Consider the following 24258-nt stretch of genomic DNA (forward strand, 5'->3'; position numbering starts at 1 on the left):
TGCCCATTGCCTCTCTTTCTCTATCTACAAATGCTGAGTATTTTCAGATCTCCCGCATCTGCAATATTTTGCTTGAGTAAAAGTTTTGAATTGGGAAAAGGCCAATTATACTAATTCTCAACTACAGGAGTGGGGAGGATGTGGCGTAATGGTATTGTCACTGGATTAAAAATCTAGAGACCCAGGTTCAAATCCCACTATGGCAGATCGGGAAATTTTAATTCAATAAAAGATGTCTGGGATTAAAAGTCACATAGATATTGAACTTGCCATTATTGTTCTGGCAAAATGTTTGTTCTGAATTTAACAGCCATAGTAAACTGATCCGAATTACCACCAACCTGTTTAAAGCTAGTGATTCGAAACAAACCTGTTGGACTTTAGCTGGTGTTGTACTGTGCCCACCCCAGTCCAACGCCGGCATCTCCATATCATGTTTAAAATTCAAATTGAGTCGCACACCACAAACAGGTTCAACAGGGTAAGTTGGTGTTGTCTGTAAAAAATCTCAGACACTTCGACCAGTTTATTGTTCAAATGTCTTTCCTGGATGTCTTTATTTGCGAGATAAACAAAGGGCAGAGACTTACAATTCAACCCAAGTTTATTTTCAAAAGCAATAAAAGTTATCCCACTCAGTCTGGGTTATCGCAGGGCCCACATCTGTGAAAGTGGGTCCCGCACGCTTCTTCCGTCATCCTCTGGTCCGCCCCCGAGTCTTCTCCACTGCGTCACGTCTTTGCTGGGGAGGGTCTCTGAGTATCCTGTTCATATCCCCTTCTTCGTGTACTTCCAGAAGTTTCTCTGCCCTCAGCCAATGAGGTCTCATGGCCGGGGTCGCAACATCCATTGGAATTGCCGATCGCGGCTCCGCAGGACCCCAGGAACTTCTCTCTCCCCCCTGGGAAATCTGGCTTCATCTGGGCAATCCACAGCAATCAATCCATTTGTGTATTTGAGTTTGGCTGTTTGACTTCCCGTCAGGCCTGCTGCAGGTCTGACTGTGGTTTTAATTTAAATTGTCCAGTTCTTAACTTGTGCCCAATTCTTAATTTACAGTGTCCAATTCTGAATCGGGCCTAAAATTCAGGTCATCGGCCATTTTACCACAGTCCCTCCTCTTGACCCAGTGAGTGTCAGCGAACCGGAGCACACAACTCTAACCAAGTTCCTGGATGGACAAGCACCGAATCTCAGGCAAACAATCCTAATCCCTAATCCAACATACATACATTATAAATAGAATACAAAATTAGGCTGTTATCAAAATAAATTGTAAGAAATACAAATAAATATAAAAACAGACAAATACAAAAACAAACTTGTGGAGGCAATAAATACAAAAAAAAACCTTTTGGAGGCGAGAGTCTCTTTAATATACTCCTTGGTCACGGCACCAGATCACGATTTCCGTTTCCAGGCGTCACAGTTCCTTTTTCCAGCGGACGAGATTTATCTTGAGGATGGTTAAATAGACAGCCAGAGATAAAACAGAGATGAGGAGGAATTTCTTGAATCTGTGGAACTCTGCCGCAGAAGGCTGTGGAGTCCAAATCACTGAGTGTCTTTAAGACAGATAGATAGATTCTTGATTAATAAGGGGATCAGGGGTTATGGGGAGAAGGCAGGAGAATGGGGATGAGAAAAATATCAGCCATAATTGAATGGCGGAGCAGACTCGATGGGCCGAGTGGCCTAACTCTGCTTCTATGTTTTATGGTCTGTTGAGTGGGATGCCTATTACGGGCAGGTATGAAAGGAGGCATGGGGTGTATTTGCATATTGCAGCCCCAATCCCAGAAATCCTCCCACCAGGTAGTGACTCTGATTTTACTGATGTCCATTCAGATTTCCTGTTTGGTGCGCTACTTTGACGAGGGTCTTGTGTGCGGTGATCATTTGTGTCCCAATTAGTTGTAATTCTGCTGACAGAAGTGTTGTACCGGTCTCATTTTTTCAAAGTACTCTCCCAGAATCTGCCTGGGTTCCTTGCAAGCGCTCCTCTCACCTGTGTATATCTACTAATTCAATAAAACCTATCCTAGCGGGTACGTGAGGTCCATACAGAGTGGTCGCACATTGATGCCCCATACTGGTATCATTTTAGCAAAGTCAAAGGGGCGACATGGTGGCACAGTGGTTAGCACTGTTGCCTATGGCGCTGAGGACCCAGGTTCGATCCCAGCCCTGGGTCACTATCCGGGTGGAGTTTGCACATTCTCCCCATGTCCGCGTGGGTCTCGCCCCCACAACCCAAAAGGAAGAAACAGCCAAACGCGCACGTCTTCGGTTGGGTGAGGACAGCGTCACCCTTGCCTGTGACGCCCTTGTTGCCAAATAGCTGGTTGACAATCCCTGTCCAGACTTATGCCATAAAGAAGGCCACTTTGGTATGAACCCAACAGCCATTGGTGCTAATGAAACTGCAGCATGGGCAGCACGGTGGTGCAGTGGTTAGCACTGCTGCCTCACGACACCGAGGTCCCAGATTTGATCCCGGCTCTGGGTCACTGTCGGTGTGGAGTTTGCACATTCCCCCTGTGTTTGCATGGGTTTCACCCCCACAACCCAAAGATGTGCAGGCAAAGTGGATTGGCTATGCTAAATTGCCCCTTAATTGGAAAAAATAATTGGGTACTCTAAATTTATAGAAAGGAAAAAAGGGGAAAAAATACATTTTAGCAAGGTCACGACACACTATTCTGCCTCTCCCCGATGTGCTACTCAGGTGATATCACTTTCCAGATTCCGAATTTCCAGGGTACAATTTAAATCAGTACTTGTCCTGAATCCACACAGGGCATGCTCATTCAAATAGACCGGCTAAAGACACAACTGCCCTGCCCGCATGCTCACATTTGGCCAGACTGGTGAATGAGCCTTCCCTCTTTCTCAACCACGTAAGGCAGGGTTCCATCATATCCCATCCACATTCCCTCTTCTTTGACTCCGATATTTTCTGCTTAAAAGACGCTGAACCCGACTTTACTATTCAAAATTACGGGGATCCCGAACACCATCCCCAGGGTTCCTCTACAGCTATTGTTAAACCCTTGGTCAGTTGTAGCAATTGGCAACTAGTAATATTGGGGTGTCTTTTTCTCCGGGGTAGGTGTTCAATTTGTTCATCGCTGATCCAGGACGGAATCCTCCCCCTGCAGACCTGGTCGAGGTTTTCCCTCAACTGCTCAACCACCCACTGTCAGTAGATACTGCACAGGATTCGGTTGTTGCCAGACATCATCCTTCACCCTCCCTTTGACAATCTGATTAATAGATTGGGCGTGACCTTCCAGCATAGCCTTGTTCCCAGTGAAATCGCCCTCAGCCCCCTGCCCAGTCTTCTCATTTAATCTTTCCAAGGTCTGTTTAGCTTGTCGGGTTAAAACTTAAGAGCTTGTTGGCCAGATCGGCCAAATCAAGTTTCCTAATTGTGGTACCCCTGCACCGTTGCCAAGTCGTTCAGGATTTCCCTCCTCTTGTGCCTCGTCGACTTGGGTCTATTCTTGCCCTATCTGTTCTTGAGTCTTTTTGCCCAGTAGCCTACGTGTCAAGTGGTAGCATAGTCACCCGAGTGGAGAAGGGCAGCACTCTCTAGCTGTGTCTTGGCTAGGTCCACCACTACAGGGATAGTTTGTAGTCGGTATTGTCTTATACTACATTCTCGGTGAGGCAGCAGTGCTGACCACTATGCTGCCCTGTATCCATCACGTACAAGGCACAAATCAGGAATGTGATGGAATACTCCCCATTTGCCTAGTGCTCTGGTTTCGTCCCAGTCCAAAGGTTAGGTGGATTCGCTGTGCTAAATTCATCCTTAAGTGTCCAAAGGTTTAGGTGGGGTTGTGGGCTTAGGTGAGGTACTCTTTCAGAGGGTTGGTGCAGACTCGATTGGCCGAATGGCCTACTTCTGCACTGTTGGGGTTTTATTATTTTATGATAGGCAAGGGAAGTCAAAAGACGAGTTATTTGCTACAGAATTCCTGGCCTCCAAAGAGGTTTGGTAACCACAGTATTTATATGGCTGGTCCAGTTTAGTTTCTGGTCAATGGTAACCCCAGAATGTTGATACTGGGGGATTTGGTGATGGTAATGCTATTGAATGGCAAGGGGAGGTGGTTATATTCTCTCTTCTTGGAGATGGACATTCCGGCACTTGTTTGGCACGAATGCTGTTCATCAGCCAAGCCTGAATGTTGTCCAACTCTTGCAGCATAAGAACACGTAATAAATGTATAAGTTTATGCCTCACTGCTCAGCTGTTTAACCAGTGTGGTATAATGGCCAATGGCCTGAATTTTAGGCCAATGCAGAACTGGACTTGGGCGGCACGGTAGCACAGTGGGTAGCACTGTTGCTTCCCAGCGCCTGGGAGCCGGGTTCGATTCCCACTTGGGTTACTGTGCAGAGTCTGCGTGGGTTTCTCCCTGTGTCTGCTTGGGTTTCCTCCGGGTGCTCCGGTTTTCTTCCACAAGTCCCAAAAGACGTGCTGTTAGGTAATTTGGACAATCTGAATTCTCCCTCAGTGTACCCAAACAGGCGTCGGAATGTGGCGACTCGGGGCTTTTCACAGTAACTTCATTGCAGTGTTAATCTAAGCCTACTTGTGACACTAATAAAGATTATTATTACCAGAAACAGTGCGCAGGGGGATGGGGAAAAGACAGAGGAATGGCACTAAGTCACGCTGCTCATATGGAGTGTAGCTGCAGACAAGATGGGCCAGGTTGCCTCCTTCTGCACAATAACAATTCTGTGATTTATGGATATTGCATTTCAAGTGTTGCAGGAAGAATACCTGGGAATTGAATGGTCCTGATTCTCTCAATAAGCAACAGTGAAATACTGCTGTATCAAGTCATATTTCTGAAACACTATATAAATCAGTGATTTGACTTACAATTATGGTTACTTAAAAGAAAACATTTAAAATCAACAATAAACAGCCAATTGGACATAACCATTTCCAAACGTCTGACATCATTTTACTATGTGCGGCAAAACGTAATCATAAAAAGACACAATTACTGAACAATGATTTAAAACTGCAAAGTACAAGTAGAATATGATTTTAAATAGAATTAAAAAAATATACCTTTTATTGAACAGTGTAAGAAAAACAAATGTGGAATGTTCAGTGATTGAAAATGAACAGAAACATATACAGACCAAATTGAAAATACTCAACAATGACATGCCAAGATAACTTAGAATTTACATTGTGACGGTTAAGGAGCGTGGCAGCTCACTGTGCCGTCTTGCCGAGGTAACCACATGTCTAACTTGTCTGCTTGTGATTTTACCTTATTTCCACCCACACATTGCAAGTCATTTTCTGGCTTTTTAGTGACCAGATGTTCATTTTACATTAGTATTGTGACGCTTTAACTCCATGCTCCAGTGATATCACAAAAGTTACTCCCAAAAAAAAGCTAAAGATTACCATCCCAAAAAGAGTGCATCATTAAACTGTTCATTTTTTAACAACGATTACACAACTTCTCGGGTGAATCCACAACAACAACAAAAATAATCTGCTGGAAAAGGTCATTACAACTCTATCTTGTCGGTGTATCATTCCCTTGCAATTGCTTTGCTTACCTTCAGCATCAAGATTCTCTGGCTATATAAACTGATGTGGCTTTGTGCATTCATTTACATGGCTCCATACACAAAACAAAAAGACTCACAAAGGATGTACTTTAGCAAGCATAGCACTTGATATCGCTGTCACACCTTTAACAATCGCATTCATAAATGAACAATGCAACATCTCAGGAAATCCTGCAAAGGTACCAAACTTCTCCCTTTGTAAAAAACTTATTTGAGTCAAGAAGCGTGCAAGTCAAATACCCAATTTAATTTGCCGCATCAAAACCAAACTGTGGAACAGTAACAACTGCAATCGGTTTTGTGATCCACTTTTCACAGTGCATGTAGTGTACCATGATTTGACATCTAACACAATCCAGGTTGAAGCGTAGAGGAACTCACTGTTCAACCAATCACAAGAGTGAGTCAGTGTTTCCTGTACAAATAATACTTGACAAGCCAGGATTGTGGATACTAAAGGTTTGTTGTTTTGCTATTTCAAATCCAGTGGCTTCTGGGAATTCCCTCGATGAACTGGACTATTCCTTCCACAGGTTCTCTGAATTAGACTCAATGACACCAATACATCAGCAACTCCCAGATTCAGATACTTTCTGCTGCATTTTTAAGATCAGTTCCAGCAAATTCATCTGTAAAGTCAGCTCCTGTAAGATAAAGGGAAATGAAACCATCTAGTACTTGCACCAGTGAAAGTATCTCTAAAAACCCAAAGGCACAATTTCCTGTCAATGATAAAGTGCCACAAATGGCAGAAATTTGCCATGCTCATTAATCCAATCTGGGATGCGGCAAGGTTTGTGGGCGGAGGCAGCTGGCAACACAATGTTTTTCAGTGCAAGAGATTGTGGACGCCCGATTTGCGCTCAACATTAATTGCACTGCAAATATTTCAATGTTTTGCACAGGTTTTGCTGATTTCCAATGAATCAATGTAACCTACTGAAGTGGATTATAAACTTTAGCCCCAAATATAGACTAAGGGCAGCACGGTAGCACAGTGGTTAGCAATGTTGCTTCACAGCACCAGGGACCTGGGCTCGATTCCTGCTTGGGTCACTGTCTGTGCGGAGTCTGCACGTTCTCCCTGTGTCTGCGTGGGTGTCCTCCGGGTGCTCCGGTTTCCTCCCACAAGTCCCGAAAGACGCGCTGGTTAGGTGAATTGGACAATCTGAACTCTCCCTGTGTGTATCCGAACAGTCGCCGTAATGTGGCGTCCAGGGGCTTTTCACAGTAACTTCGCTGCAGTGTTAATGTAAGCCTACTTGTGACAATAAAGATTATTATAAAGATTATCATACCCTAGATCAGGGCACTCCCTCAACAATCACCTTCACCCGAATTCAAGTTAGCAACTTCACACAGACACTTATTTTGGGTCTGCGAAAGTGAACTATGTCTCCCCCCGCAAGGAAAGCGACTTTTAAGAGATATGACCTTTTCCCAGGTAGTCTGTTAAATAATTTGTTTGCCAAGTTATAACGACCCGGATATTATAAGGGTCTGGGGGGAATCACTCTCTTCAAAAATGATATCTTCCCACTTTCAGAAAATATGAGAGGTGGGTTCTTATACTGTATGCAGAATACTACAAGAGACGTTCTACTTTACCAACCTATTTACAAGTTTATTACAGAACTATTTAACACACAATACACTTTAAAGTGGGCAAGAACATTTCATCATTGGTGACTATAAAAGATAAACACTCAGTCTTAGTTCTAATACAGAAGCCAATAAAACTTTAAAATACAATGTCACAGCTAATTTCAACTTATGAACAGCCATCAGTTTTCAAAATAATGTTTTATCTGAATCCCCAAGTGAATCAGTTGTTGAACAGTTGGACACAAAAGCTGTCTGCTTTACGGTATCCTACCCCTCGCCAAGAGGTTGAGGGGCGACCTGATAGAAGTCTACAAAATTGTGAGGGGCATAGACAGAGTGGATAGTCAGAAGCTTTTTCCCAGCGTGGTGGGGTCAATTACTAGGGGGCATAGGTTTAAGGTGCAAGGGGCAAAGTTTAGGGGAGATGCGCGAGTGAAGTTTTGTTCATAGAGGGTAGTGGGTGCCTGGAACTCGCTGCCGGAGGAGGTGGTGGAAGCAGGGACGATAGTGATGTTTAAGGGGAGTCTTGACAAATACATGAATAGGATGGGAATAGAGGAATACAGACACAGGAAGCGTCGAAGATTTTAGTTTAGACGGGCGGCATGTTTGGCACAGGCTTGGAGGGCCGGTTCCTGTGCTGTACTTTTCTTTGTTCTTTGTTATCAACTGGAGAAACCTTGAGGAGGTGCTCCCAGTACCGTTCTATAATATTCTTGATTTTATGAAAGGAAACTGGAACACTTGTACCCTTCTAAACCAGAGGACATCGTTTTTTAGCAGCATTGGGTGATGCCTCTTGGATCAACTCTTCCTCTTAGATGTGTCCTTATCATTCATTCTAATTAATGGTAAAAATGGATTATTATCCATGCTGCAAAAATTGATTATTATCCATGCTGTGAGCCTGATATATGGTCATGTTCTTAAATGGTCATGTTCTTAAATATGTGCTCAACATCTTTCCTGTTTACCTCCAATTATTTCTATTTTTACAGAAGTGATTTTAAACTTTATAGAGGCGGCACAGTGCTTAGCACTGCTGCCTCACAGCACCGGGAACCCAGGTTCAATTCCGGCTTGGGTGACTGTCTGTGTGGAGTTTGCACTTTCTCCCCGTGTCTGCGTGGGTTTCTTCTGGGTGCTCCGATTTCTTCCCACAGTCCAAAGATGTTCAGGTTAGGGGGATTGGTCGTTCTAAATTGCCCCTTACTGTCCAGTGATGTGCAGGTTAGGGTATGGGAATAAGGGGGGGGGGGGGGGGGAGAGAGAGAAAGTGGGTAAGAAGATCCGAGGGATCGTGCAGACTTGATGGGCCAAATGGCCTCCTTCTGCACTGTAGGGATTCTATGAATCGAGGAATGGATTTTTTAAAGTCTGTTTTTCTAATTTGCTGAGGTAAATTCTAAGAATGACTTTTGAATAGGTAAGGAGTGACAATCCCAAGTACAATATCCTAAATACATATGAATTCCACCTATTTATTCATGTATTTACTTTGCACTACCCCTGTGGTACCTAATGTGGGATTTCTTGACACTGGTGTGGGCTGGGCAATGTCCTCCCTAACATCAGGAAGTAAACATCCAAAAGTAGTTGGTGAACAAGATCAATCTTAACATAAGTGTGATACGGGGCTTTTTGGGATGAAGAATAAGGAGGCCACATAAAATTAAGTAGCTAAATGGGGTAGAGAAACAAGAGGGACCCAGGGCTACAGGTTCAAAAATCACTAAAAATAGTGGCACGGGTTACGATGGCCATTAAGAAAAACAAACAAAGCACTTTGGTTAATTTCTACAGGGGTAGGATTGAAAAGCAGGGAAGTTAAAATTTGTATGTCCCTTCCATCAAGGTTTGCTCAAGAGCAAAAACAAAGAGCACAAATCAAGGCTTATTTTCTCTCTTCCTAACAGAGGGCCAATGGGATTAATTGCAACATTACCACTGCCATCAACTAATCCAGCAGAATGATCCTAAACCTGGCACCTTCCAGCTCTATATAATTCAACCATTCATTGCCTAGGATAAACTAAATGCCGATAAGAAAATAAGGTAACGCTGATAACTCTCCTTTAAAAATTCAATAAAGAACATGAATATTGCACGGAAGCACACAAACACTGGTTGATTTCTTGTGGTACTGCTCATAGTGAGCCTATGGCTATGCAGCTTTGTAACATAGGTCCTCGCAGCAGGATTGTTCATTCTGCCGTTTGAGAGTCCTCTTCCCATCTTCAGCTGCTACTCAAATACACAAACACTACCTGTATACGGATGCATACGTTTGGAGCTAGGGCTTAATCAGGTTTTGGAAGGGTAACAGTGAATTGAACTGTTTCTTTTGGTTCATTGTTTACTTTACACCAATCAGAAAAACAAGTGACTCAAAGTTACAAAAATAATTTTACTATATATTATACATATTTAGAAATAGATTCACCTGAGGGTTTGTAGTAATGTAAAATCCTGGAACACCAGCCTTCTCCAGTGTGTTCTGCTGGTCAATCACTTTCTGATCCAGCTCCAAGACTATCTTCTCATCCATCATCCTTTGCTCATCCTTAACTCTCTGCTCCAAGGTCTAGAAAAATGTAAGAAGGCTTCAGACAGTAAAGTTAAGGACAGGAGTAAAGAAAACCACTGGCTCTGCTTTAAATTCATATAGATGGCAACGGAAGAGGATTCTTTTAAATATACAATCAAGTCTTATCAAGTCAAGCCTTTATTTCTAGTCTTGGATGGGGGAAGAAAAAAAATTGTCTATTTCCCATTTACAATGGTCAAACTCCCTGTCAGAGATGGTGTACATTTAAAGACCATTTACATCCTGGAGACAACACTCTGTTTGTGACCATTTGAAACTTAATTGTTCAAATTTGACCACATGAAACCGGACAATCGGAATATGTTCAATACAGTGTATGATTTATGAATAAGCATTTAAACCAGGTTCGTCTAACCCTTGGCAGCTTGCAAAACCCCTCCATGTGACTGATGGAGCAGTGGTTGAAATGCCAGTAAGACAGGTGAGTGAGCTTGAAGGTTTCTGCAAGGGGCTGCTCCTCCAACCACAGTCTGTTTCTCTCCCATGTTTGATGCTGATAGCCTATGGTGTAAACTTGTACCTTTTTTGGTTTATCAGGTAATCCAACACCACAATACACGTGTCATTCCTTTTCTTGTTTTTCAAATTTTCAGTGTGGCCAATCCACCTACCCTGCACATCTTTGGGTTGTGGGGGTGAGACCCACACAGAGACGGGGAGAACGTGCAAACTCCACGCGGACAGTGACCTGGGGCCGGGATTGAACCCGGGGCCTCAACGCAGTGAGGCAGCAGTGCTAACCACTGCACCGCCGTGCCTCTTTTCAAACTTTGCCCAGTTTTCGTGGAACACAAACGGGTCGATGCGACAAAATCCTTGAGACATGCTGCCAACTCCTGGCACCATGTAGAAGTGCTGGGTTCCAATGACTGGTGACCAATGACTTGTAACAACAATAGTTTATTCAGCAATCTAAGCATCTCTTGCATGCGTCTACTCTGCCTGCACTCTGGGGAGAACTCCCGTGCTTCTGTCATGTGACTCTTTTAAGTAGCCACGTCATCACATGACCACTCGGTCTAAACAACTAGCGTTCGGGTACTGTTAGGCCTCAATTCAGGTCTTTCCTCTGCTCTCTTGCCCACCAGCCGATTTAGTGGCCAACAGGACATTAGAGGTAAATCAGAAGTTTGGTGACAACTTAATAATAATAATAATAATAACCTTTTATTGTCACAAGTATGAAGTTACTGTGAAAAGACCCCAGCCGCCACATTCCGCCGCCTGTTTGGGTAAGCTGGTACGGGAATTGAACCCATGCTGCTGGCTTTGTTCTGCATCACAAACCAGCTTTCGAGCCCACTGAGCTAAACCAGCCCTTCAGATTGCAAAGCAGTGGTGTTCTGTTGGCATGCTGAGCACCCGAGAGATTGTGTGGAATAATACGGAAAGGAGAGCAAAATGAGTCCTTAGTGTCTATGGGAAGGGGGGGGTTGCGCAAGGGAGCGTGTGATTTTCCAGTGTCATGACACATTTCAGGGGAGCATTAAACAAACTGTGTGATTTATACTATCACAAAATCAGAGAATTTACAGTGCAGAAGGAGGCCATTCGGCCCATGGAGTCTGCACTAGCCCTTGGAAAGAGCACCCCCCTTAAGCCCATGCCTCCACCCTATCCCTGTAACCCCCCCCCCCAACTTTGTTTGGACACTAAGGGCAATTTAACATGGCCAATCCACCTAACCTGCACATCTTTGGACTGAGGAAGGAAACCGGAGCACCCGGAGGAAACCCACGCACACACGGGGAGAAAGTGCAAACTCCACACAGACAGCGACCCAAGCCGGGAATCGAACCTGGGACCCTGGAGCTGTGAAGCAACTGTGCTCACCACTGTGCTACCGTGCTGCGCCTGAACATCTGAACAAATATTGTAACTACCTTGGAGTCCTCATTGTATCAACCAGATTGCTTCATGTATATTATCTTAAAGTCACCATGTCACATGTACACTGCATTTGTCAGGGAACAGAGGCAATTTTAAGGAACCTAGATTTGTATACGCGAGTATTAGAAACAAGGTATGCATTAAGTTTAATTTTGGGTTTTTGTGTAAGAAAGTGTTAAAACCTTGGATAAATTAAGATTAGACAAAGGTGCCTGCATGTTTGTGGGTTTTGAACTCATTTCAAACTGTGTCTGCAATATAATTAGAGGGTTTACAGCATGAAAGTAAACACGGTTAAAGACTATGCTATGTGAGGCAGTATGGTGGCGCAGTGGTTAGCACTGCTGCCTCACAGTACCAGGGTCCCAGCTTCGATTCCCTGCTGGGTCACTGTCTGTGTGGAGTCAGCACGTTCTCCCGCGTCTGCGTGGGTTTCCTCTGGGTGCTCCGGTTTCCTCCCACAGTCCAGACGTGCAGGTTAGGTGGGTTGGCCATGATATATTGCCCTAGGGGCTTTTCACAGTAACTTCATTTTTGAAGCCTACTTGTGACAATTAGCGATTTTCATTTCATTTCATTTCATTTCAAAAAGGTTAAGAGGAGGGCAGCACGGTGGCGCAGTGGGTTAGCTCTGTTAACTCGCGGCGCCGAGGTCCCAGGTGCGATCCCGGGTCTGGGTCACTGTCCGTGTGGAGTTTGCATATCCTGCCCGTGTTTGTGTGGGTTTCACCCCCACAACCCAAAGATGGGCACGCTAGGTGGATTGGCCATGCTAAATTGCCCCTTAATTGGAAAAAATGAATTGGGCACTCAAAATTTATTTTAAAAAAGGATAGGAGGGGTTATTGGGGGGCAGCACAGTGGCGCAGTGGTAGCACTGCAGTCTCAAGGTGCCGAGGTCCCAGGTTCGATCCCGGCTCTGGGTCACTGTCTGTGTGGAGTTTGCACATTCTCCCCGTGTTTGCGTGGGTCTCACCCCCACAGCCCAAAGATGTGCAGGGTAAGTGGATTGAACACACTAAATTGCCCCTTAATTGGAAAAAATGAATTAGGTACTCTAAATTTACAAACAAAAAAAAGGTGTTATTGGGTTTTGGGCATAGGGTGGAAGTGAGGGCTTAAGTGGGTCAGTGCAGATTCGATGGGCGAAATGGCCTCCTTCTGCACTGTATGTTCTATGTTCTCACGGCGCCGAGGATCTGGGTTCGATCCCGGCCTCGGGTCACTGTCCGTGTGGAGTTTGCACATTCTCCCCACGTCTGCGTGGGTCTCACCCACACAACCCAAAACGATGTGCAGGGTAGGTAGATTGGCCACGCTAAATTGCCCCTTAATTGGAAAAAAAAAGAATTGGGTACTCTTAAATTTATTTTTAAAAAAGACTGCAATGCGTTAGAAATAACTTTCAAGTTTAGTTTTTATGCTGCACCCAGGAGCATCTGGACAGGATAAGGGAGCTGCAAAAAGCAGACTTCCCAAAATAACAAAAGTAAGTCTAGGAACCAGGGAGTTGAAACAAAAGGTACGTCTCAGAAAGACAGTTAAGGGAACAAAGAATCAAGTTGAACAAGGTCCTGTTACAGATGCTGTCAGACCTGCTGAGATTTTCCAGCATTTTCTCTTTTGGTTTCTGTTCAGACGAATTCATGTAAAAGGCAGAGAGCGTGCTCCGAGTTAAAGAGACAGCTGCAAGAACCAGAGTTAAAGTGAGAAGCCAGACATTTAAGGGAAATTAATCGCCTTAATATAGATTGTGAAGCAGTGGTGTTCTGTTGGCAATGCTGTGTGCCTGAGAGATTGTGTGGAAGACTGAATACACGTGGCAATCTGAGGTAAAGGAATACTGAAAGGAGAGCAAAATGGGTCTTTGTTGGAGGCACCAGAGATAAAGCGTTGTTTGGGAGAAGACTCTAAAGCATGTTTTGAGAGAGTGGAGTTTGGAAACACTCATGTGGAAATTGCAGTTCCAGTGAGATCAGTTGGCTCACAGTGTGACAAGCTTGTGTGTGTGGTAGTGGTGGAGCAAAAGAGTTGTATTGGGTGGCATCTACCACTTGGTTTCAGAGTGTGGTGTGTCTGACCACAGTTGGCCTATGTATTTACCAATAATCTTATAGTACAAGATATATTTTGTAATCAGTATTATCCTTAAAAATCAGGGTATATATGTGAAGATCATCAATCATAGAATTTACAGTGCAGAAGGAGGCCATTCGGCCCATCGAGTCTGCACCAGTACATGGAAAGAGCACCGTACCCAAGGTCAACACCTCCACCCTATCCCCATAACCCAGCAACCCCACCCAACACTAAGGGCAATTTTGGACACTAAGGGCAATTTATCATGGCCAATCCACCGAACCTGGACATCTTTGGACTGTGGGAGGAAACCGGAGCACCCGGAGGAAATCCACGCACACACGGGGAGGATGTGCAGACTCCGCACAGACAGTGACCCAAGCCGGAATCGAACCTGGGACCCTGGAGCTGTGAAGCAATTGTGCTAACCACAATGCTATCGTGCTGAGGTGTTGTTCGCCTTCTCGATCGACAGATTGGGGAAGAAGCCGGAGATTCAAGGGAAGACGATCCCGAAGATATGGGTGGGCTGAAGGAGTTTTGTATTAATGTTCAATAAATGTTTGATTATTTTGTTAAAAGTTAATCGGCAGTCCTGTGACTCAGTCTATCCATGTTGCTTAAAAAAATAAAATAAAAGTTATGATCCATTGAGCCAAGGTTCGATTCTGGGACTTTACTGTCCAGCAGTAACATCTGCTGGGATCATAATATATTCAACAAAGATCACGTATAGAAACTGAATGACTCATGAATTAGAAAAGCAAATCCCTGCAAATGGTTTATTGTGCTAAAACGTCAAACACAAGAAGCTTGGTGAAAGGATTAAAACCATTGTGAAAGCAGTTTAACTTAAATCTCTTACCTCAAGTTCCCTTTGCTGTGCTGCTCTCAGCACTGCTATGTTGTGGCTTTTGCAGTTCTGTAGTGCCTCCTTGTGTTTTCTCAGCAGCTCCTGTTTCAGGGCTTAAGGGAAAAAAAAGCACAAATCAAATTTTCTGTAAAGAAAATATTTTATCAAGTAAGATACTGTAACACTTTTTTTTGAGAGAAGGTGGTTATTTCCAGATCGACTTATGAACTGTGACCCCATTCTTATAAATTAAATAAACTCAGTAATTGCACTAGAACCACTGTAACAGCATCCAGAATACACAGTCAAGCTCAGCTATTGGGTTGATTTGTGAAGTGCATTGGGAGATTTTACAACATCAAGGTGCTCTATTATAAATATAAGCTGCTTTTGTTTTGAATTTGCACTAAATAGCAGAAAGTTATGTATCTGTGTCGCATGCTCTTCATTCTCTCCCCATTCTTTCCAAGTTGGAGTTGCCCCCATGTCTCTGCTGTTATTGCGCTCACACTGGCCATCAAAGAGTGATATGGCGATATGGATATGGTGATGTGATTGAACATTCCGGTGGCACAGCATGCAGGTAATCCGAAACACTGCCAATATTTTGGTTCCACGATACAACTGTTAAACAATTAAAAATTAGTAACAGTAGTGGTTCCTGCACCACTGGCTATTTCTGCCAATAACGTTTACTTGCTGTTTAAGCGGAAACACATTTTAGAACAAGTGTATAACCCTCCTCTTATTTGAAAGAACAAAGAAAAGTACAGCACAAGAACAGGCCCTTCGGCCCTCCAAGCCTGCGTCGACCATGCTGCCCGTCTAAACTAAAATCTTCTATACTTCCGGGGTCCGTATCCATCTAGTCCCATCCGATTCATGTATTTGTCAAGATGTCCCTTAAACATCACTATCGTCTCTGCTTCCACCACCTCCTCTGGCAGCAAGTTCCAGGCACCCACTACCCTCTGTGTAAAAAAAACTTGCCTCGTACATCTCCTCTAAACCTTGCCCCTCGCACCTTAAACTTATGCCCCCTAGTAATTGACCCCTCTACCTTGAGGAATAGTCTCTGACTATCCACCCTGTCTAAGTAAGCCCCTCATAATTTTGTAGACCTCTATCAGGTTGCCCCTCAACCTTCATCTTTCCAGTGAGAACAAACCGAGTTTATTCAACCTCTCCTCATAGCTAATGCCCTCCATACCAGGCAACATCCTGGTAAATCTCTCCTGCACCCTCTCAAGCCTCCACATCCTTCTGGTGGTGTGGCGACCACAATTGAATACTATACTTCAAGTGTAACCTAACTAAGGTTCTATACAGCTGTAACTGTAAAGTCTAGTTTGTTTTATCTGGGACAGACACAGCAGTCCTACCTCTGTGCTCACTGTGTAATTTCAGACGCTGGTTGTAGAGGTTTTTCTCAGTCAGGTGTTGAATCTCAAGCAAACCTTGAACAATCTCAAAGACGGTGCCATCGATCAATGCCAAGGCCAGGTTACTCAGTATGTCATAGGACAAGCGCTGTTGGCATGTGCTAAAAATGGAAGAAAAAATACGATTACAAGAAAGCTACCTCTGATCAGTCAGGATCTGTGGAAAGAACAGACACGTTAACAGTAACTGGCAAAAAGTACATATAAAAAAAGGAATTTTAAAAAAGGTCAAAGCCAAGAGGTAGGGATGGGAGGGTAGTGGAATGACCTATAAAATGCTTCATGTGAAATGTTAAATGGATAAACTGGTAGTAACGTGAGACAACGGGAAGTAAATGAAATACATTTCAGAAAATCACAATGTGTGTACTTTCCATTCCTTAATACTGTTCTATTCCCTTTTTCAATACCACGCATCTGCGATTCTTTTAAAGTTCGGATTGAAGCTGCTGCGCTGGAAAGTTAACTCTTTAATCAAACAAGGAAACACCGGTTGTTCCAGTGTCACCTAATGAAAAAAAACTCACAAAAAGTGCCCCTTTCTAAGAGGTGCACAACTCATTAAAAAAAAACCTGAAACATAAACAAAGGAAGTTCAGAACCTGAAAATCATATTTCCCTGCCCATCACTCGCAGAGGACCTCAAGTATACCGACGTACCCCTTCTTCAGGGCCAACCCAGGCATGGACAAAACCACGCAAGATAGGCAGGCAGTCAGTTATCATCCCAATGGGCCACACCCAAGCTGTCGATGGCCACTTCTGTTGAACTGTTCCAGGTCCTGGCCAGAAATACCCTCCGACTTGTCAAATTCCCAGAGTGGCCAAAGCTCAGGAACGTGGGACTCGAGTGCAGCCAGGCACTGAGGAACATCTCCTTCAATTAATGAAACAGGGCTGCAACCTTTCAAATTCCACGTTGATGTGGAACAGACTTAATTAGGCCTCAATGGTTACAGGTAGCCCACAACTTCAAATGTAATCAAAAGTGACTTTAAAATCTGCTTGATGGAATTGCTCCAGGCATCATTCTCACCAAAGGTGCAGGGGCAGCTCCTGAAATTAATTAGCACCTACATCTGAACATTGGAATCAACATCCTTGTGGCCAAATTCCCCTCCAACTCGACTTTCAAATTTGCTGATGACACCACCGTAGTGGGTCAGATTTCAAACAATGACGAGACAGAGTATAGGAATGAGATAGAGAATCTGGTGAACTGGTGCGACGACAATAATCTCTCCCTCAATGTCAACAAAACCAAGGAGATTATCATCGACTTCAGGAAGTGTAGTGGAGAACATGCCCCTGTCTACATCAATGGGAATGAAGTAGAAAGGGTCGAGGGCTTCAGGTTTTTAGGTGTACAGATCACCAACAGCCTGTCTTGGTCCCCCCATGCCGACATTATAGTTAAGAAAGCCCACCAACGACTCTACTTTCTCAGAAGACTAAGGAAATTTGGCATGTCAGCTATGACCCTCACCAACTTCTACAGATGCACCATAGAAAGCATTCTTTCTGGTTGTATCACAGCTTGGTATGGAGCCTGCTCTGCCCAAGACCGCAGGAAACTACAGAAAGTTGTGAATGTAGCCCAGTCCATCACGCAAACCAGCCTCCCATCCATTTACTCTATCTACAATTCCCGCTGCCTCAGAAAGGCAGTCAGCATAATTAAAGGACCCCACGCACCCCAGACATACCCTCTTCCACCTTCTTCCGTCAGGAAAAAGATACCAAAGTTTGAGGTCACGTACCAACCGACTCAAGAACAGCTTCTTCCCTACTGCCATCAGACTTTTGAATGGACCTACCTCGTATTAAGTTGATCTTTTCTCTACACCTTGCTATAACTGTAACATTATATTCTGCAGTCTCTCCTTCCTTCCCTATCCTATGTACGGTATGCATTGTTTGCACAGCGTGCAGGAAACAATACTTTTCATTGTATACTAATACATGTGACAATAATAAATCAAATCAAACAAATCAAATCCTTGCGAGCGAATATAATTCAATTCAAGGACACCAGTTGAGGATAGGCATGCTAAATGCCTCAATCATTCAAATTATTCCCAACCAGGAAAGCTACTGGATTCCTGAGGATGCAGCATGACCAGAATGAAAAATGAATTGCACTTATATCACTCCTTCAACGACCACAGGATGCCCCAAAGTGCTTTACTGCCCATGAAGTGCAGATACTGTTGTTATGTAGGAAACACAGCAGCCAGTTTGTACACAGCAAGCTCCCAGAATCAGCACCGTGTTAAGGACCAGATCAATGCGATTGATTCTTAACTGCCCCTCAAGGGCAATTAGGGATGGCAATAAATGCTGTCACAGCCTGCGACGCCCACATCCCATGAACAAATGTTTTAAAAGACCATCTGTGGTCATGTCGATTGAGGAATAAATCTCAGGATACTTTCCCTGCTGTCCGTGTGGAGTTTGCACATTCTCCCAGAGTCTGCGTGGGTTTCGCCCCCACAACCCAAAGATGTGCAGAGTAGGTGGTTTGGCCACGATAAATTGCCCCTTAATTGGAAAAATGAATTGGGTACTCAAAATTTATTTTAAAAAGAAGAAAAAAAAGGATACTTTCCCTGTTTTTCAAAATAGTGCCATAAGATCTCTTGTGCTCACCCGAGGATGGACAGGGCCTCAGTTTAACATCTCACCTGGCTGAAGGCACTGCCAACAATGCAGTGCTTCCTCAGTACTACACTGGAGCGTCAACCTTGATTTTTGTGCTCAGGTCCTGAAGCACAAAATTATTTAGATTTATTTACACAAACAAATGACCAAGTCCCTCCTCTGTTAGTTGATTTTTTAAAGTGAAGCAGCTGAATTTTATAAATCATTTTTTTTTTTAAATTAAAAAAAGTGTGAGGCGTTCAACTACAGATGAAAAGGGAGAGGAAGGATTTAATTGTATTGCAAAATGTGGTTCATTGTTCAGAGCTTTTCAGCAAGATTGCAGGAATAGCCTGTAAATTGAATCTTGGAATGCCTAAATTCAACATTCTGCTACCTTGATAAGTCTTTGACCAGGCTCTGCAGCTGAGAGAGAAGATGATAATGCTGTTCCTGCTGCTTAGCAATATCCGCTGGTTCTTCATACACCCCAATGTTTTTATTCATCTTCGAAAGGAGGTTTTAGTATGAAATCCCCCCAGTAACAAGATAGTTGTTCCTTTCAACTGGGATTCTCCTCTCCTAAAACAGATTTAATAATCAAATCAAATATGGCTAAAATGCAGAAAATTAAATACTTCTCTGTACAAACTTTTAAAAAGTAGATATTGATCTTTTTCATTTAATATTACATATTTGCACTCTATTGTTGCCACGATAAATAGAACAGAATTTCTTTAATCATCCTTCCATTAGTCAGATATCGTGTAATTACAGAACCAGGAGAGGAACTTACCTTTTGGTGTTTGACCAGGATGTTGCCTGGTATGGAGGGCATTAGCTACGAAGAGAGATTGGATAAACTCAGTTTGCTCCCACTGGAACGACAGAGGTCGAGGGGCAACCTAATAGAGGTTTACAAAATTATGAGGGGCATGGACAGAGTGGATAGTCAGAAGCTTTTTCCCAGGGTTGAAGAGTCAATTACTAGGGGATGTAGGTTTAAGGTGCGAGGGGCAAAGTTTACAGGAGATGCGCGAGGGAAGTTTGTGACACAGAGGTAGTGGGTGCTCTCACTGGAACTCGTTGCCGGAGGAGGTGGTGGAAGCAGGTACGAGAGTGACGTTTAAGAAGCATCTTGACAAATACATGAATAGGATCGGAATAGAGGGATACGGACCCCAAAGTGTAGATGGTTTGAGGTTAGATGGGCAGCATGGTTGGCGCAGGCTTGGAGGGCCGAAGGGTCTGTTCCTGTGCTGTACATTTCTTTGTTAAAGCACCTGGCTTTCTATTTGTACTAACTTCTATCTGTACTAAACAGCTATTGAATTAATTATCAAATCAACAATTTCACCACCATTTATGCCACAAACCAACTGTGCAAAGGGAATTATAGTTGTTCCCCTTGGCTCCCATCCTCTGGAAATTAACACTAAAATACAGGATAAAAGTGAGAGTTACTGAACTTCCTGTCTTGGCAGCATTCAATCATCAAGCAAAATTATATACAATAAAGACTAAGAGTAAGACCTATACATCAGGTCCTATACATCAGGTTGCCAACTCTGGCTGGGCATATTCCTGAAGGATTCACTACCTGACCTCCTTTGGATTGGATTGGTTTAGTGTCACATGTACCGTGGTACAGTGAAAAGTATTGTTCTGCGTGCAGCTCAAACAGATCATTCCATGAAAAGAAAATACATAATAGGGCAAACATAAAATACACAATGTAAGATCAGTCCACAAGAGGGTCGTTTAGGAGGCTGGTAACAGCAGGGAAGAAGCTGTTTTTGAGTCTGTTCGTGCGTGTTGTCAGACTTCTGTATCTCCTGCCCGATGGAAGAAGTTGGAAGAGTGAGTAAGCCGGGTGGGAGGGATCTTTGATTATGCTGCCCGCTTTCCCCAGGCAGCGGGGGTGTAGATGGAGTCAATGGATGGGAGGTGGGTTCGTGTGATGGACTGGGTGGTGTTCAGGACTCTCTGTAGTTTCTGTCTCAAAACTAATAGCTACAAGTTAATGCGTTTAAAGGATATCTTTTTTAAAGCCAAGGATGCGTTCAGCTCTCTCTCCCGGGTTTGTTTACAGCAGCCACCCCCGAATTGGCAGAATCTCCAGGGCAATCCGGGAGGGTTGGCAACCCGGATTCCGGGTTGAAATTGGCGCTGAGGAGAGTCAATCTGTTCGGTGCCTGGACATAAGATGCCAACTCAACCAAACAGGACCCTCCACAGATAACACGCGTTAAACTCACTCGTCAAACAATACAAAAACGGGTTATACCGTAAAGAGAAAGCGGACGCTTCTTTCACACAAAGGGGTAAACGCTGACTAGAAGTTACATCGACTGTTTTACGTTAAATAACATTACAAAAAGAAAACTCCATAGCTAATTCAAATATACCGAGCCCATTTTAAAGCAAATCCTGCGCCAGGCCGCACAGCGAACAACTTGAACCATCGCGGCCTCGCGTCTCCCCGCCGCTGCCGCCTCCATCTTGAGTGTGGCGTCACAAACGGCTTTGGACCGCGTCTCCTCTCCGCCGCCATCTTGAGCGCGGCGTCGCCAACGGCTGGGGACGGCGTCTCCCCGCCTCCGCCGCCATCTTGGGTGTGGCGCACTGTTAACCTTTGGTGTCCGATGTGACTTCTTCAGAGCTTTTCATTGACACGAGGGCAGTTCGTTCTCCCTGTGGTGGGCCTGTTAGAGATGCTTAAGAGGGTGGATTGCCTGACACTTCTGTGGCGCCAATGTAACTTGGCACTTGTCAGTCCAAACCTGGGTATTGCCCAGGTAGCAAACAGACTTTTTGTTGCTGTTGGGTTGGTTGAGGACAAATGTTTGATAAAGTTGTTTTTTTCTGTTAGCCTAGGTGTTTTGATGCCCTTATGCTGAATATGGGTACTTGGGGGGGGTGCGGTTTGATGGGGTACATCGTGACGGTTGAGTGGGGTGGAGAGTTTTTTTAAATTTAGAGTACCCAATTCATTTTTTCCAATGAAGGGGCAATTTAGCGTGGCCAATCCACCGACCCTGCACATCTTTGGGTTGTGGGGGCGAAACCCACGCAAACACGGGAATGCGCAAACTCCACACGGGACAGTGACCCAGAGCCGGGATCGAACCTGGGACCCAGCCGTTGGCTAAATCGCTGGCTTTTAAAGCAGACCAGCAGCGCGGGTTCAATTACCGTACCGGCCTCCCCGAACAGGCGCCGGAATGTGGCGACTAGGGGCTCTTCACAGTAACTTCATTTGAAGCCTACCTGTGACAATGAGCGATTTTCATTTTTTTCCCCCCCATTTTCGCGAGGCAGCAGGGCTAAACCACTGCGCCACTGTGCTGCCCTTGTGGTGGAGGGGTTTTGATTGATTTTTGTTTGGGGAGGGGGATTCCGGGAGGGGGCTCCCTTGTGGGCAAGCTGCAGTTCGCTAGTGAATGGGGTCAAGGGCCGGGGGAGAGGCTGTGGCCCCCTGAACCGATTTCGGCAAGTTTTGGCGTGCCAAGGAGCTGTGAATGGTGGAGGGCGGGGAATTGTGGGAATGAGGTGGTCGCAAGAGGAAGCGGATGTTGCTGAGAAGGGGAGGGGGCAGTGGGTTGATGGTAATTGGGGGCAAGGGGCCATCTTGTGTGTAATTTGGGGGTGGGTGGAATCATCCCCCAGAATGGTGATGGCTGAGAGCGGGGGGGGGGAGAATCTCCTGATTTGGGAGGGGGAGAACCTCCTGATTCTGCTGGTGACATGGAAAGGGTCCGGGGGGTGGGGGTAGTCTTGTCATTTCCAGGTGAAGACGGTGGTGGCAAAACGTGGGGGAGCTATGTTATGATTAAGAGGCGTTGGAGGGTAAATCGGTGGTTTTCATGAGCATTTATGCCTTGAACTGGGGTGACGTGGATTTTATAAAGAGGATGGCGGTGGCAATCCCAAACATGGACACGCATCAGTTGATGTTGCGGGGGGGGGACCTGAATACAGTCTTGAATCCAAAAGTGGACAGTTCCAAGCCAAAGTCATTGCCCCTTGAGATGGGGTGTGCGGATCCATGCTGATTTTTGCACCCAGTGGGGAGGGAGCTCTCCTTTTTCTAGCCGGTGCACAAGGTCTACTCTTGGATTGATTTTTTTAATAATGGGAAAGTTGTTGTTGCCAGGGGTGAGCAAAGCGGAGTATTCAGCGATTGTGATTTCCAACCATGCTCTGCATCTGGTACTGGAGAGGGGGCCGTCCCAACGGCCGGCGTAGAGTTTGGATTGGGGCTGCGAACGGATCTGGGTATTTATGTAGAGATGGCCAAGGTATTAAATAGGATTGAACAATAATGAGGAGGATTCGCCCTCGGTAGTATGGGATTCCTTGAAGGCAATGATGAGGGGAGAAGCAAGGAAGGAACATGAGTGATGGGCGAAAGGGATATTGGAGGTGGAGGGGAAGTATTTGGAGGATCCTACTCCAGAGCTTTTGGCCAGTAGGAAGCTGTTGCAGACACAGTTTGATCTGGTGTCCACGGATAAGGCGGTGCAGCAGTTGAGACGGGCAAAGGAGGCAGTTTTTATGAACGGGGAGAAGGCCAACCTTCTGCTGGCCAGCCATTTGAGTCATAAGGCGGCTTCCTGGGAAATTATCCAGGTTTGGTGGAGGGGAGCTGGAACTGGTGATGCTGCTGGAGAAGGAGAACGGAGTGTTTGAAGCGTTTCATAAGAAGTTGTACAGTTCGGGGTCGCCGGAGGATGATTCGGACTTGGTGGAGTTTTTGGAGGGGTTTGAGTGTCCCAGGGTGGAGGAGGAAGATCGAGAAGAGTTGGAGGAGCAGTTGGGGGTAGAGGAGGTTCAGAAGACGATGGGGAGTATGCACCGTGTCTGGATGGGTTTCCGGTGGAATTTTTGAGAAATTTGCAGACCGATTGGAGTCGTCACCAGTGGAGGCGTTTGAAGACTCGGTGGCCCGGGGGTCTCTCCCGGAGACGATGAATGAGGCAGCCGTTTCAGTTTTGTTGAAAAAAGACAAGGCCCCGGTGGAGTTTGGGTGATACCGACCAATTTAATTGTTAAGTGTGGATGCAAAGATTTTGGTGAAATGCTGGCGCTCAGGTTGGGGGAATGTCTCCCCAAGGTGGTCGGGAGGATCAAGCGAGCTTTGTGAAGGGTAGATGATACTCTTCCAATGTGCCGCGCCTACTGAATATGGTTCTCTGAGACCTGAGGGGGGGGGGGGGGGAAAGGTGATAGTGGCATTAGATGCTGAGAAGGCTTTTGACAGGGTAGAGTGGGGGTACTTGTTTGTGGTGTTGGAGCGGTTCGGGATAGGGTCGAAGATCGTGTCGTGGATCAAACTTGGACAAGGAACCAAGAGCCATTATTCAGATGAATAATGTTAGCTCAGGGTATTTTCAGTTGTACAGGTGAACGAGACAAGGTCACCCTTTGTCCCCCTCCCCCTCCTATTCGTGTTGGCAATTGAACCATTGGCCATCGCTTTGAGAAGTTCAGATAAGTGGAGAGGGATAATGGAGGGGGGGGGGTGG

General features: G+C 45.0%; 1 protein-coding gene across 2 annotated transcripts; it reads right to left on the reverse strand.

Annotated features, from left to right (window-relative positions):
- Positions 1-4960: 4960 nt before the first annotated feature.
- dgcr6 (DiGeorge syndrome critical region gene 6) lies at positions 4961-21266 on the reverse strand. Of its 2 annotated transcripts, none has more exons than XM_072475924.1 (6): positions 21139-21266; positions 19128-19312; positions 16031-16191; positions 14661-14761; positions 9662-9802; positions 4961-6257 (listed from the first exon to the last, which is right to left on the reverse strand). In XM_072475924.1, the coding sequence occupies exons 2-6, from the start codon at positions 19235-19237 to the stop codon at positions 6180-6182; spliced, it is 591 nt and encodes a 196-aa protein (XP_072332025.1). In that variant the 5' UTR covers positions 19238-19312; positions 21139-21266; the 3' UTR covers positions 4961-6179. The 2 variants fall into 2 exon arrangements, with proteins under 2 accessions (XP_072332025.1, XP_072331992.1); XM_072475891.1 differs by having other exon boundaries at positions 21018-21232.
- Between the last annotated feature and the right edge of the window lie 2992 nt (positions 21267-24258).

Source organism: Scyliorhinus torazame, chromosome 1 (assembly GCF_047496885.1).
Source record: "Scyliorhinus torazame isolate Kashiwa2021f chromosome 1, sScyTor2.1, whole genome shotgun sequence".
NCBI lineage: Eukaryota > Metazoa > Chordata > Chondrichthyes > Carcharhiniformes > Scyliorhinidae > Scyliorhinus > Scyliorhinus torazame.